The sequence below is a fragment of the Macaca nemestrina genome, chromosome 3 (assembly GCF_043159975.1).
Source record: "Macaca nemestrina isolate mMacNem1 chromosome 3, mMacNem.hap1, whole genome shotgun sequence".
In the NCBI taxonomy this organism is placed as follows: Eukaryota; Metazoa; Chordata; class Mammalia; order Primates; family Cercopithecidae; genus Macaca; species Macaca nemestrina.
In genome coordinates this window covers 39,491,729-39,505,523 of record NC_092127.1, presented here as the reverse complement: position 1 = coordinate 39,505,523, position 13,795 = coordinate 39,491,729, and the positions used below count along the sequence as shown (strand labels likewise).

Here is a 13,795-nt window from a genome sequence, read left to right as displayed (position 1 = left end):
TGAACCTGGGAGGCAGAGGTTGCAGTGAGCCAATATCGCGCCACTGCACTTCAGCCTGGGCGACAGAGCGAGACTCCATCTCAAAAAAAAAAAAAAGAAAAACTATTTTCCTCATTTTTGATGTTCCATACTTTGAAAAGATGGAACATAATTCAGGAGGGGGTTCATAAGTTAAGAGTCCCATGCCCTTTTAAAATAAGGCAATCAAGAAGTTGGAGAGCGTAATAAAATTATAGTCTTTGCCTATCAGTACTACCAATTTTAAAAGATAGTTGCACATGTATAGATTAGGCTGTGGATGTTTATGTGTATCAAGTTAGGGCATTGGAATGTCTGTACTTAATTAGCTCCATCTGGAACAATGAGGTGACGTCCTAAAATGTGTAGCCTTGGCGGGGCATGGTGGCTCATGCCTGTAATCCCAGCACTTTGGGAGGCTGAGGCGGGTGTGCTGCGTGAGGTCAGGAGTTTGACACCAGCCCGGCCAACATAGTGAAACCCCTCCTCTACTAAAAATACGAAAGATTATCTGAGCATGGTGGTGGGCACCTGTAATCCCAGCTACTTGGGAGGCTGAGGCAAGAGAATCGCTTGAATCTGAGAGGCAGAGGTTGCAGTGAGCCCAGATCGCGCCATTGCACTCCAGCCTGGGCAACAGGAGCGAAACTCTGTCTCAGGGGTTGGGGGGGGGGTTGCGGGGGGAAGATGTGTAGCCTGGCTGAAGGTAAACTCAGGTGTACTTTTGGGACAACTGCTTTGTATGTTAAATTGTTTAACAGTAATAGAGAAATTATCAGGTAATAGTTCTGGTCAGTAAACAATTACATCTAAATCTCATTTTGGTCATTATTAAAACCAGATTTAGTTAATGCACTTTTGTTCTTTTCTAGAATGCCGTGTCCTGAAGTCATCTTATTCTCGATCCTCAGCTGTTAAGTATTCTGGATCCAAAAGCCCTGGGCCCTCTCGACGCAGCAAATCACCAGCTTCAGGTAGTTAGTGGAAAAGGAATAGATGGTCATAGCAGGAACAGATCATTTTCCTTCTGTTTTCTCTAATTTTTATGAATTAGTAATCTTTGCTGGGGTCGTATGCGGCCAAATTCCAGAAAAACAGAGATGACATGACTTTTAAAACCAAAAGTTAAGTCTGTTTCCCCAAGTTATAATAATTCTCCTAAGATACTTGTATAGTTTTGTTCTGACACATTTTTCTTGGGAACAGCTTGATGATCTAGATTCTGCTGGTATTTACATAGAAGTGTTTTACATTTGGACCTCTGTATACTGCATTTTGAATTTTGTGCTCTATGATTGTGGATAATTATTTTCTTAACATTATCTCTTTTTTAAAAATCACATGCACACACTCTACCCAGAAATGTATTTACTTGATATATTTCCACTGGCTTCTCCCTCATCAAATGGTACATTCATAGCAGTGATTATTGTTGAAAAGTAGTATTTTACTTATTTAAGAGTCAGACTTACCTGTAATAAAGTTTCTTGCAAGTCTTAAGCCTATAAATTTGTCATAATTTTTACGGGGCATTTTTAAACATTAAAAACATACATAAATATCTTCATATATTGATTTTATGGGTTTGTTTGTAATAATTAAGAATAAGTCTGTTGATATCATTTCCCCTTAAGGAAAGAATTGTGAAGAAACCATGATTTTACAGGTGGTGAATCTAGAACATGTGAAAGTTGTATCAATAACAGTAGCCTCGAGCATTAGACTTCATAAAAGACCAAGTTTTTCAGACATTCCACTATTCGCCCTTTCCCCTCTCAGCACCCCCTGACTTTCTGTAGAGCAGGTTGTTTTACTCTTTCTGAACACACATTTAGAGCTGCTGAATAACCACTCTCCTTACTGTCTTCTGCTCTGTGTATACTGCATGTGTACAGTAAAGCGGGGTGGCCACTACTCCAGTGCCTATTCTACAGCCAAATCCCCAGGTGAGCCATGACTATTGTGGCTTTGTTGCTCTGCTGGGTTTTTGTTTTTGTTTTTTGCCACTTTTCTGTTTCCTTTTGCTCCATTTCCATGAATGTATCTGGCTTATTCCAGTGCACATCTGTGTGGTATGAAATGCTTTGCATTGCACAAGACACTTTAGCCTCCTCTATTCATTAGAGAGCCGGTTATTATCAGAAGATTACCAAGTGCCTGTCTGTATAGTCAGGAATACAAAGCGATTGAGGAGGCACATTGCTGCAAGGGGTCCATCTTCTAGTTAATTTGGAGAAATGTTCTGTTACTGAAAAAGGCTAAAGTTTGTTGGTACTATGAAAATAGCCATAGAAGAAATTTTGGTCTTCTATGCTCACCCCCTCCCCACCCTGGGGTTAACAGTTTAGGAATCACTGAAATCTTAGAAGTACTTCATAATAGCATATGCCAGCGTAGGATTATGAAGTGTTTCTTACATATACAGAGAGGCAACACTGCAATATTTCTAGTTGTCAAATATTTATTTTCCTAGAGTTATAGACTCAGCCTTTTCTCTCTAAAAATGTGACAGTTAACAATATATGTATTTTTATCTGAAAATACCTCTGTTATTAACCTTATTTCAAATTGTATCATGCTTTCTGTAAAATATCTTAAAACTGAGAAAGCTTAATATAGAGATGAGACTTGCATAAATACACTGACCTGGGTTAATCAAAGGGTAGATGTAGTTTTGGTGATAGCTTTACAGATGCTTGTAACATCAGTAAAAATAATTAAATAACTGGGCATGGAGGTACCACCTGTGGTCCCATCTTCTCGGAGGCTGAGGCAGGAGGATCTCTCGAGGCCAGGAGTTTGAGGCTGTAATGAGCTGTGATGATAGTGCCTGTGAATAGCCACTGCACTCTAGCCTTGGCAATGTAGCAAGGCCCTGTCTCTTTTAAAAAAAATTTTAATAAAAGGGAGAGTGGTTCAAGAATCAGGTATGATTAATTCAATTTTGTCCCCCTAAGGTCCAAAGAGAAAAATTAGCATATTGAACTAAAAACATGTCTCATAGCCATATTTGTCCTGCACACTAGTAGCTCCAGAAGATAGCCTAATAAATGTATACCTAACTCTTACCTTGAATTTATAATACTTAGAAACTGATGAAGGAAAATCATAGCATTCTAGTACACACAATTTTCAATTAAGTCCAAATTTAGATTTGAGTTAATAGAGTAAGCCTCAAACTCATCAAGTAAAAGTTGTAAGATTTTAAAACCACATTTTAGAGAGAAAATGATCTTTTTTATAAGAGATTAATTCAAAGTATGTTCGACACTTCAGCTATAGAAAACCAAAAGCCTGAGTCAATCACTGGGATTTGAGTGAATCTGAAGAAAGCTACTATATTTATCTGCATAATGCTTATCTGTATAGTGCTATATAGTTCTTTCCACTTTCTACCACCATGAAGGACAGAATTTTGTCTTATTAAAAGCCATGGTACTCAGGAGTGTTTTTACAGATTACTTTAGCTATGGTGTGTCTGTTGCCATTTTTTAAATTCCATGGGACTAATGAAATTCAAACAGAGCTGGTAACTTTATGAACATAATATTGTACCTTTTCAGTCTTGGGACAGATGTCCCAAGTGAAGTCTTGAGACTGCCTTGAGTGAAGTCTTCTGGTTGGCTAAATCCTTCAACAAAACTCTATCAGAATAGCTAAATAGTATGTAAAAAGCACATAGATATTAAGCTAGGTAACATAAATGGGTAATGGTTACTGTCGCCCAGGCTGGAGTGCAGTGGTGTGATCTTGGCTCACTGCACCTCCGCCTCAGGGGTTCAAGCTATTCTCCTGCCTCAGCCTCCTGAGTAGCTGGGACTATAGGCATGAGCCACCACGCCTGGCTAATTTTTGTATTTTTAGTAGAGATAAGGTTTCACCATGTTGGCCAGGCTGGTCTCTAACTCCTGATATCAAGTGATCCACCAGCCTCAGCCTCCCAAAGTGCTGGGATTATAGATGTGAGCCACTGTGCCTGGCCATTATTTTAGAATTTTAGCTTATGAATCTTTCTTGGTCTGCCAAGATAAAAAGTATTCAAAGAAAACAAACAAAAAAAAAACCCAAGTTTATTTCTTTCCTTAGAGTTGAGGGGAGGGGGATAAAATTTCAGGAGTGAAAATCCAGGGGTGTAGCGGAAGAGTGGAAGCATGAGGCAGGTGCTGGCTGGTGGTGGCACATCTTCCGCTTGCGGCAGCAACGGAAGTTGCAGGGGGAGAGGGCATGACATGGTGCTGTCCAGGGTCCCCATTAGCCTCTCCGGAACTGGAGAAATGTGCAAATAAGTGAAATTAAGAACAACTCATTCAAGCACATTTTTTAGAACCTTCCAAATGCTATAAAAACTTAGAGGACTATATGTGATTAGTATCTCTCTAGGATGAGTTATTTTGGTGAAAATATAGACATGTAGTTATTGACATCAGTTAAATCCCTGGCAGTGAGTTTTGTTAAGAAACTAGGCCTGGGCAGGGGGATGTATTTTAGGGAGACTGATCTACTGCAGAGATCGCTATCTGCCGGAACTGCTTTTTCTCCTTCACTCCCTTTCCTACAGTCATTCCAAGGTAGCATTTGCTATCAGTGTGGGATTGGAATACCAGTGAACACTAACAGTGCGTACTGATTAGAAGCTGGTGACCTGTGCAGATTGCTGTGTGAGAGGGAGAAAATACCAGAAAAAAAAAAAAAGAAAAGAAAAAAAGGAAAATTTAGTTTCAGCTCACGGCAAGCTTACTAGTTTATTGCCAGCCATAATCTCTATTTTGTGTGAATTCCATTGAAAAAGATTTTTTTAAACACTATTTTTTAGCGCAGTTTTAGGTTCACAGCCAAAGTTACATATTTCCTGTGTACTTCCTTGCCCACAGACTTGCGTAACTTCTTCTATTATCCACATCCCCAATTACAGTGCTGCATTTGTTACAGTTGATGAACCTGCATTGAAATCCCCTTAGCACCCGAGAGCCATAGTTTACATTGAGGTTCATTCTTGGTGTTGTATGTTTTCTGGGTTTGGACAAGTTTGTAATGACATATATTCGCCATTACAGTATCATACAGTTTCACTGCCCTAAAAACCCTTTGTGCTCTACCTTTTAAAGAAGTTTTTTAGAAGAAATAACATTAATTGAAATTTAACTTGATTGAGAAATAACCAGGGCTGTTGAATACTCTTAAATATTTTTAATTGTACAGTTAATTGTGTTACACTTGTATTCTAAGTACCCACATGTATTTGTTAATAAAATCTAGATCACTGACCGTTATTTTTGAATGAGGGTTTTGAGTCAGAAAAATTAAAGTTTTGGAAACTTAAAAATAACTGAAAAAAGTTCTCATTTTTACTGAAATTTTAAAATGAGCAGTACAATAAATATGACTTCATAAACCAAGATGTTCCTGTTTACAGGTGATTCTTGTAATCATTAGTATTCATTGATCCACACTTTCTGCCTCTGCTCAAGGACTGGTACTCATTTTTTTTGAGTCACCTATTCAGGACCTTTACCTGTGCTTTTGTTTTTTTATACTTATTAGCGTGATTTAAAATAATAGTTGTCGCTGTCTCATATTTTTTTTTTTAAAAAAAGAATAAAAAGCAAGTGAGCATCTCTTTTCTTTCCAAAAAGATGAATGACACTTTTCATCTACTTTGGGCAAAAACTTTGAAGATTTATAATAAAACGGATTATAAATACTCTATTTAGAGGAGGAAAACGTATATCAATACTAGATGTTAACTACTAGCTTTGTGAAATTACTGCAGAAATAGATTCTAATGATACAATCAGGCATAAGCAAAAGTCATACTGAAATGTTTGACCAGAATTCTGTAGTATAGAATCTGCAAACGAACCTTTCCTGGGGGAGAGGTTTCAAAATTTTCAAAAACTGAACACTTTTTTCAGTTATTTTTTAAATTTCCAAATTTAATTTTCTGGGGGAAAGGTTCATTTACAGATTCTATACTACATAATTCTAGCATAGGATCTAAATCGAGCTTTCAGCCAAAGAAGTGTATGGAGGTTTAGAGCAGATGTATAGAAAACTACCAAGATTTGTGGACAAATGGGGGAGGATAAGCTGTGTAGAAAAGAAAATGGAAGGAATTAGAAATAAGTGGTCTAGATAAAAAAGGTTGAAGAATGTTTTTCACAGACTTTGAGCAAATAAGTAGGAATTACAGGGAAAACTACCAGTAGATTTTCCCTTTTCATTAAGAAAATACTTAGAAAATGTGTTTGTATTATGGTGTAATTGATTTGGGAGAGCCACACAAACTTCTTGGTTATCCAAACTTCTTGGTTATGTTGGTATGCACCAAGATAGTGGATATTAAACAGCCTTCATAGTAAACCATTACAAATATAACAGCCATCTCTACCTTTGCTGGCAGGCAGGATACATGGAAAAGTTCTCGTTCACATCACTAATTCCATAATGTCTTCTGTATTTGTTTGTATAGCTGTTGGAAAACTACTATTGAAAATAGTTCTAGTTTCACTCTTTGATTTTTTTTTTTTTTTGTCTGTAATGCAATAAGATACATTCTTTTTGCTTTTTGCTGATTTGCCGTCTGCTTGAGCTGAAAATGAGTTGAAGCTTCATTGGACCTATATTGTGCATGCACCTAGTGTATTTATACAGTCTGGTTATTGTGGGTTTTAATGGGACTTCTGTCTTCTTTGTTGTCTCATGGGCAGTTAATGGAACTCCCAGCAGCCAACTTTCTACTCCTAAATCTACGAAATCCTCCAGTTCCTCTCCAACTAGTCCAGGAAGTTTCAGAGGATTAAAGGTATGAAATAGGATATGTGGCATATTTGTGTGATTTTGTTATTTTGAGTTTCATAGTTTAGCAGTTTAATTTGTTTAGGGGCTTGGGTACAGTAACAAATTAAAAAGAGTTTAGGATTTGGAACCTGGTAGATTTGACTTCGAATCCTGTGTACTGCTGTCATTTTGACCAACTCACTTAACTCCTCTGAGCTGAAGTGTTTCTATTCTCTAAAATGGGAACATGGGGTTATAGTGTTCTTATTTTAGAGATGAACATAATGTGGTAAAGTATAATAAATAGTAGTTTTCCAATTATTATCAAAATGATTTGCAGCGGTAAAGCCTTGGATAACATCATGATTCTTTAAAAAATCTTCTTTTGAGTCATGACTTTAATATTGCTAACATAATTTGAGTTTGTCAAAAGCCTAAAATGAAGTGAAATACTAGCATAATGTTTATACTCACAAGTGATAACACAAGGAAAATATGGTCATCTTTAGTGAGGAACTTAGAAACAATCTTAGCTATTGACTATGATGTCCTAAAAATATAAGCAGTAACAATATGATTAGCAGTTGGTTTAATAGACAGTTATCTAGTAGAGATGAGCAAAACCAATTGTGCAAAATTTCAACAAGTTTTATTTGATTTAGTAGTTCCTAATAATTTAAATTTAGAAGAGAAAATTTGCCTGGTAAAATAACAGTAAATAATTAGAGCTGAAGGTGGAATTTCTAGCCAGACGTGATGGCTCACGCCTGTAATCCCAGCACTTCGGGAGGCTGAGGCAGGTGGATCACTTGAGGTCAGGAGTTCAAGATCAGCCTGGCCAACATGGTGAAACCCCGACTCTACTAAAAATACAAAAATTAGCCAGGCATGGTGGTACAAACCTGTAATCCCAGCTACTCGGCAGGCTGAGGTGGGAGAATCACTTGGATCCAGGAGGCGGAGGTTGCAGTGAGCTGAGATCGCGCCACTGCACTCCAGCCTGGGCGACAAAGTGAGACTGTGCCTCAAAAAAAAAAAAAAAAAAAAAAAAAAAAAATTCCTTTGTAGAAACAAAGGGTTGTCTACATGGTAATGAATTCTGAGAATACTGATGTATACGCAGTGTCATGTATGTGTATACATAAATTAACTTTAATTCCCTTTATGTGTTTCTATATGAGATGTATTATTAGGAATGTGTTTTCCAAAGTTGGTTCCCGAAACACTTCAAATATAGTGCTAGAGGATTTCTTTAAAGATGTAGAAGAGTATTTTTTTATTAGTAAACTTAATGGTTAGAACCCCACCACCCTTGTGTGAGTGAGGAATGGGAACCTGCCAAGCCCAGCCTCTCTGACACCTTCAGAGCAGCGTGTGAGGTCTGTGCTTCCCCACTTCTCAGAAGGTTTTGTTCTCCAGTTGACTGTAAGATTTGCTTGTCTTGCCTTGAGAATGTTGTGTGTCCCTCAGAGTGGACTTGTATAATGTTTAAGTACCTGAGAATAAAAAGAGGAATTCTGGAAAAGGACAGAGCATCTGTTTTTGTGCCTGCTTGCTTATCCTTGGCAGAATTTGGGCTGAGACTGGTAGGACGTTTGGAAGTAGGGAGTATCTAGCTCTCACCTACCTGTAATCACTGAAAGTTCTTTATATTTATCGAAAGAAGCAGGCATTTTTCTGAAGTGCTGACTTAAGTCAGTTCATAATGTGATTTCAGTGGACTTTTAAATTGTCAATTCCCAGAAAAGTTATATAAATTAAAAATTACTAGTAAGCTAATTATTTTCAGATTTTTCTCCTATTTTCCCTGGAACAGATTGGAAGTACGTTGTTATTAATAGAGGTAATTTTCAAGAGAACTAAAATAAAAATAAGTTGATTTAGCTCTTTTCAGGTTTGTTGTTTCATCATTTGTTAAAGCAAAAGCAAGTGGCTCCTAGAGCTGGTTAATTGTTCTAGGGCAGATCTAGGATAACCTTTCCAGTGAGCCACATGCCAAGGTCATTCATATTTCTCTCCCAGGCCATTGCCCCAGGCAGGGCTGAGATCCTTGACCTAGGGCCGCTTTGGGGGATCAGATGGGACACTTTAGTGCCTGCTTACTCTGGGTCTTGGTCACTTCCCCATTTTTTGTTACCCATTGGTAACCCCAGCTCCCATCTTCCTAGTCCATCTTCAACTCTAAACCCAATATCGTCATTTTCTGTTTTTGCCACTAGGCTAGTTGGTGCTGCTTATTAGTAATTACAACTATAGCTTCAGGACAGGACAGCTAACCATTTCAAGGAAATACATGTTAATATTCTGTGCACACACCTCCTACTTCACAGATGCACGCATACTTGTGCAGGATCACTCCCATTTGTGAAGATTAATGGAATTTTAAAGACATAATAAATTGTGTTATTGCTGAGACATTAAGTAAAATTGTTCCTTCTATGCTAGGTGTATCGTAATTATTATAGTAACCCCAGCATTTAGCACACAGTAAATGCTCAAGGATTACTTATTCACACCAAGAGGAATGAAGACTAATTTGTTCATTAAGGGAAATGTTGATTACTGGTCAAGATTGAAGATAAGATTATAAGTAAGATAAAGAACAGTCATCTTTCCAGAACCACCCCCTGTTCTCCTCCACTGTGCCTGAGGCCTGTGGGCTTTGCTAACAGCTGTGATACCTCCTCTGGGTTTTCTTTTTCTTATTTGTGAAACAAGGACTTTTGATTTTAAATGAGCTCTAAAATGCTAGAAATATAGTTCTGTTAACTTGCGGAAAAACCTAACTAAAAGGCTAGGAAGTGTATTTTTTGCCCTTTTACTTCAATGCTGATGTAAAACCACTGAATTTTACATTAAACAGGAGTAACTAATGTCTCTGCCACACTGATTCAGCTTTTAGGCCACAATCCCAAAGCTCTCTAACTACTGCCTATTCTCATGGGTCCTGCCTTATGGAAATTTCATCTCATTACAGTTCCCATAATCTGTAGTATATATTGTCATTGGGATGAAAACCTGCTTTTTAAATAATGCAATTTAGTCAGGTTACTTTACTGTACCAAATACCCTAATTTTGATGTCATTGCAGGCACCAACTTATTTTTTTCTATTCAATGGCATGACAGATGAGGAATTACAGATAATTACCGTGTGTTAGCACTATGCGTTTCCCTTCCCTTCATTTAAAATCACTTATTAAGATCGTTAAGAGGGAATGTCTGAGAATGGAGGATTGTTTTTCATGGGCAGGAACTCGTTACCACTATTTATCCTAGTTAGATGCTTTAATGGCCTTGGGGGATAGATAATCTTTTTCCAGAGAATCAGAGAATTGATAAAAGCAAGCAGACCGAGCCAGGACAGCATGTGCAGGAGCTGACAGTCTCTCTAGCTGCCAGGACACAGCTTTTGGCATTGCTGGTTTTTTTACTATCTGGATTTTATTCACTGGGGAACTAAATAAGGTTAAGGGTAAGCAGAATTTGATGTTCTGTCACAGTGTTTCCCTCTTTGTATCCATGTCTGGGAATTATTTTAATATTTTGGTGGGGGCATTGAAAGAACTGAAAATGAAAATAGGATGATATGTTTAATCTCTGATCATGGATTGTTAGTGGCCCTTTGGTTTGCTCATTAAGAAAGATATAAAAAATAGACAATCTACCCTGCTCTCCACAAAAAGTACTCGTAGTTTTCTTAGTACTCTTATGAGGAAGATGATTCTGCTAAGACTGTGTTCTTTGAGGGGCTGGACAAAAGCCAGTAGCAGAAGCAAAGCTTTCTTCAACTTGTGAATAATTTTTTTTGCAGGTGATCATGTAAGAAATAGGGTGGCGACCAAGTAATTAAGGTTCTAAACCTAAAACTGAAAGACATTAGGACAACTGAGAGTTAGTGGTATCTTGATTATATATTTGTTTTGTTCAAGTAGTGTTAAAGAAAAAACACTAATTATTCCAGATACTTGTTAAAGACTATAAGGGAGACTTTATTCAAAGAGTGGGGGTGGTCCCTGGCACATGGTATAGAGACCACTGTAGTAGAGCCTTGCAGGGAGGAAAAGAGGAAATCCAGCTCCAGCAAGGAAAAGTGGGGATTTATAATGAAGGAGCAGGGTAGGAATCAGCAGATGGAAGAGTATTAGAGGAACCATCCAGCCTAAGAGGCTTCCGGCTCAACTGACTTGATAGGCTTGCTGAAGGCAGGCTGGGCTGATCTGACATCAGAGTCAGACAGCAAGTACAGGGGGTTTTCCCTAAACTGACTTAACAGGAATCTTGCTCAGACCTCAGCCTGGATTCTGCAGGGACAGGGAGGGAAACCCAAGGTTGGGCCTAGTCAAGCAGAGGACTCGGAGGAACCTGACTAAAGTTTTGGTCATAAAAGAGTTTTTGTCAGTAGTTACCTAAAACCATAGAGTGTAAAAACTGGAAGTAGTTTCAAACCTTGTTTAGTCTTCAAGATAGAGAAACTGACTTTTTTTGTGTGTATTTTTTTTTGTTTGTTTGTTTGTTTGTTTTTTGAGATGGAGTCTTGCTGTGTCACCCAGGCTGGAGTGCAGTGGTGCGATCTTGGCTCACTGCAACCTCCGCCTTCCGGGTTCAAGTGATTCTCTTGTCTCAGCCTCCTGAGTAACACATTTGCTCCACATGAGAAAGGGTTGAGAGATTGGGAGGGGAATGGTGGGGAGGTGTGGGAAAAAGAGGGAGGAAATCCTGGGGCTAGGGAGGAGGCTGGGTGAATGGGGTGGAAAGACAGAGAAAAATACCTGGTGGCAACTTTTCCTGAGAGGCTTGGGGGAAAAGCATGTTAATAGGTATCTAATGGGAGTTTCTTGAAAGTAAAACTGTCTACACTGTGCCCATTATTTTCACCTAACCTCATAAAGCTTTAGTAAAATCACAGAGTTCACAATAACTTAGGGTTTTTGGTTTTCTTTGGAAGACAGTACTCAGTGGAGCTGAGTATTGTCAAGATTGGTATAGATTGGAATTAGCATAGTCCAGGTTCAGCAGATACATGGGTTACAGGGATGTGGGATGAGGTTCTGTGGTGGGCCTGTGATGAAGTCACACTGTGGGTATGGTGGCATAGCTGGGTGTTGAGCCCACGCTCATAAACACAACCAGCCCCAAGGACGCGGTGGGAAAGCAAGACCAGTCTTCTTAAATGATTGGAAACAACATGATCAGACCAAAAGTTGGTAAAATTAGTTATTAAAGGATAAGGCCACCCAGCAGGTCCCTGTTAGGCCTCTTCCCCAGAACCTAACTCCTAGGTATTATAACTTGGCTTTGCTTCTGTTTGAACTTAGGGAATCTGGCTTTCCTGATGGTCAGGGCTGTTCCCGGTGATGGTCACCTAGGGAGGAGGCATTTCTGCAGGCCACACACAGCCTCTCTCACCTCAGTGGCTCCAGCCTGCCTCCCACAGCCGGGAACATGGGGAGCCCAGGGACTTCTGAAGTAAGGACAGTTCACGCCAAGTTATACTATGCCTTTGTTACGAGGCTACAAAGCTCCTTGAGACTCTGGTTTATTTTCCTTTTGTCCTCTAATGCTTAAAGTTTTTTTGTGATTATTCCGAGCTATTCTAGTTAAGCTGAGGGTTATCAAGACAAAAGTCTTGGTCTACTTGGGCCAGATTATTAAGGTGGGAACGGTGCCCCCTGGTGTGCAGCTATACCAGGTTATTCTGGCAAGGCACGGTGACTCACGCCTTTAATCCCAGCACTTTGGGAGACCTGAGCTCCCTCCCTCCTTTGCTGCCTCCTCCATTTGGAAACGGACACAGGATGGTGATCAAAAGCATGTGAAATGTGACAGCCCTTTTAGAATTTGTCTGGTGGGGTTTCTGGTGGTACCAGAAGACTCCAAGCAGGTAAATCTATTAAAACATTTAGGGCCAGGTGTGGTGGCTCATGCCTGTGATCCCAGCACTTTGGGAGGCCAGGGTGGTCGGATCGGGAGGCCAGGGTGGTGGGATCACGAGTTCAGGGGCTCAAGACCAGCCTGGCTAACATGGCGAAACCCCATCTCTACTAAAAATACAAAAATTAACCAGGCATGGTGGTGGGCGCCTGTAATCCCAGCTACTCGGGAGGCTGAGGCAGGAGAATCCCTTGAACCCGAGAGGCAGAGGTTGCAGTGAGCCGAGATCCTGCCACTTCACTCTGGCCTGGGCTACAGGGCAGGACTCCGACTTAAAATTAAAAATGGAAAAAAAGCACGTGAAGTCCAAGTGCCTGGGTTTGATCTTGGCATGGTCACTTTTAAGCTGTTTTACGTTGGGCAAGTCACATCACCCCTATCTGTGAAAAAAGGGATTAATAGGACCTGCCGCACAGGATTGAGATTGATTAAATATGGAGAAAGCAGTTAGGATAGCCTTGTTATTCTTTCTTACCATAAACCTTGGCATTTCCAGGTTCCATTTTCACATAAAGGCAGTTTCACTTACAAAAAACTAACACGCAGTGGTGTACAAGGAGGAAAGAGAAAGTGAGAGAAGTCAGACTCCAGATTTTATTACCTCCTCTGCTTTTCTATCACCAGCTTTTCCTCTCAACTCTCCCTTCATCTCTGCTTTCCTGCCCTCTTCACATATTCCAACCCTATCAGTAATCTATAAATGACTCTGTTAGAAACAGGTTATCCCACCTGGGAGGCTGAGGTGGGAGAATTGCTTGAATTCAGGAGGCGGAGGTTGCAGTGAGCCGAGATCACACCACTGCACTCCAGCCTGGGCAACAGAGCGAGACTCTGTCTCCAGGAAAAAAAAAAAAAAAAAAAAAAAAAAAAAAGGGTTTTCCTGCAAGGCACGGTGGCTCACGCCTTTAATCCCAGCACTTTGGGAGGCCAAGGTGGGTGGATCACCCGAGGTCAGGAGTTTGAGACCAGCCTGGGCAAAATGGTGAAATCCTATCTCTACTAAAAATAAAAAGCTTTGCTGGGTGTGGTGGCATGTGCCCCTGCCCATAGTGCCCATAGTGCCAGCT

General features: G+C 39.7%; 1 protein-coding gene and 1 non-coding gene across 14 annotated transcripts in view; both read left to right on the top strand.

The window, feature by feature from the left end:
- LOC105463461 (doublecortin like kinase 2) overlaps nucleotides 1–13,795 on the top strand; it is a 184,394-nt gene that overhangs the window by 120,727 nt on the left and 49,872 nt on the right. For 8 of the 13 annotated variants that reach the window (XR_976344.3, XM_011710545.3, XM_011710540.3 and 5 more), the window contains exons 4-6: nucleotides 891–992; nucleotides 1,914–1,964; nucleotides 6,726–6,820. Coding sequence is in view for 11 of the 13 variants with exons in the window: in XM_011710545.3 (XP_011708847.1) it covers nucleotides 891–992; nucleotides 1,914–1,964; nucleotides 6,726–6,820 (248 nt within the window). In the remaining 2 variants the exon portion in view is untranslated. The remainder of the gene's footprint in view (nucleotides 1–890; nucleotides 993–1,913; nucleotides 1,965–6,725; nucleotides 6,821–13,795) is intronic. The other 5 variants (XR_976346.3, XM_011710542.3, XM_011710541.2 and 2 more) reach the window with 2 other exon arrangements.
- On the top strand, nucleotides 12,613–12,675 carry LOC112423458 (U7 small nuclear RNA). The gene has a single exon (XR_003013937.1). It is a non-coding gene; the product is annotated as a U7 small nuclear RNA (small nuclear RNA).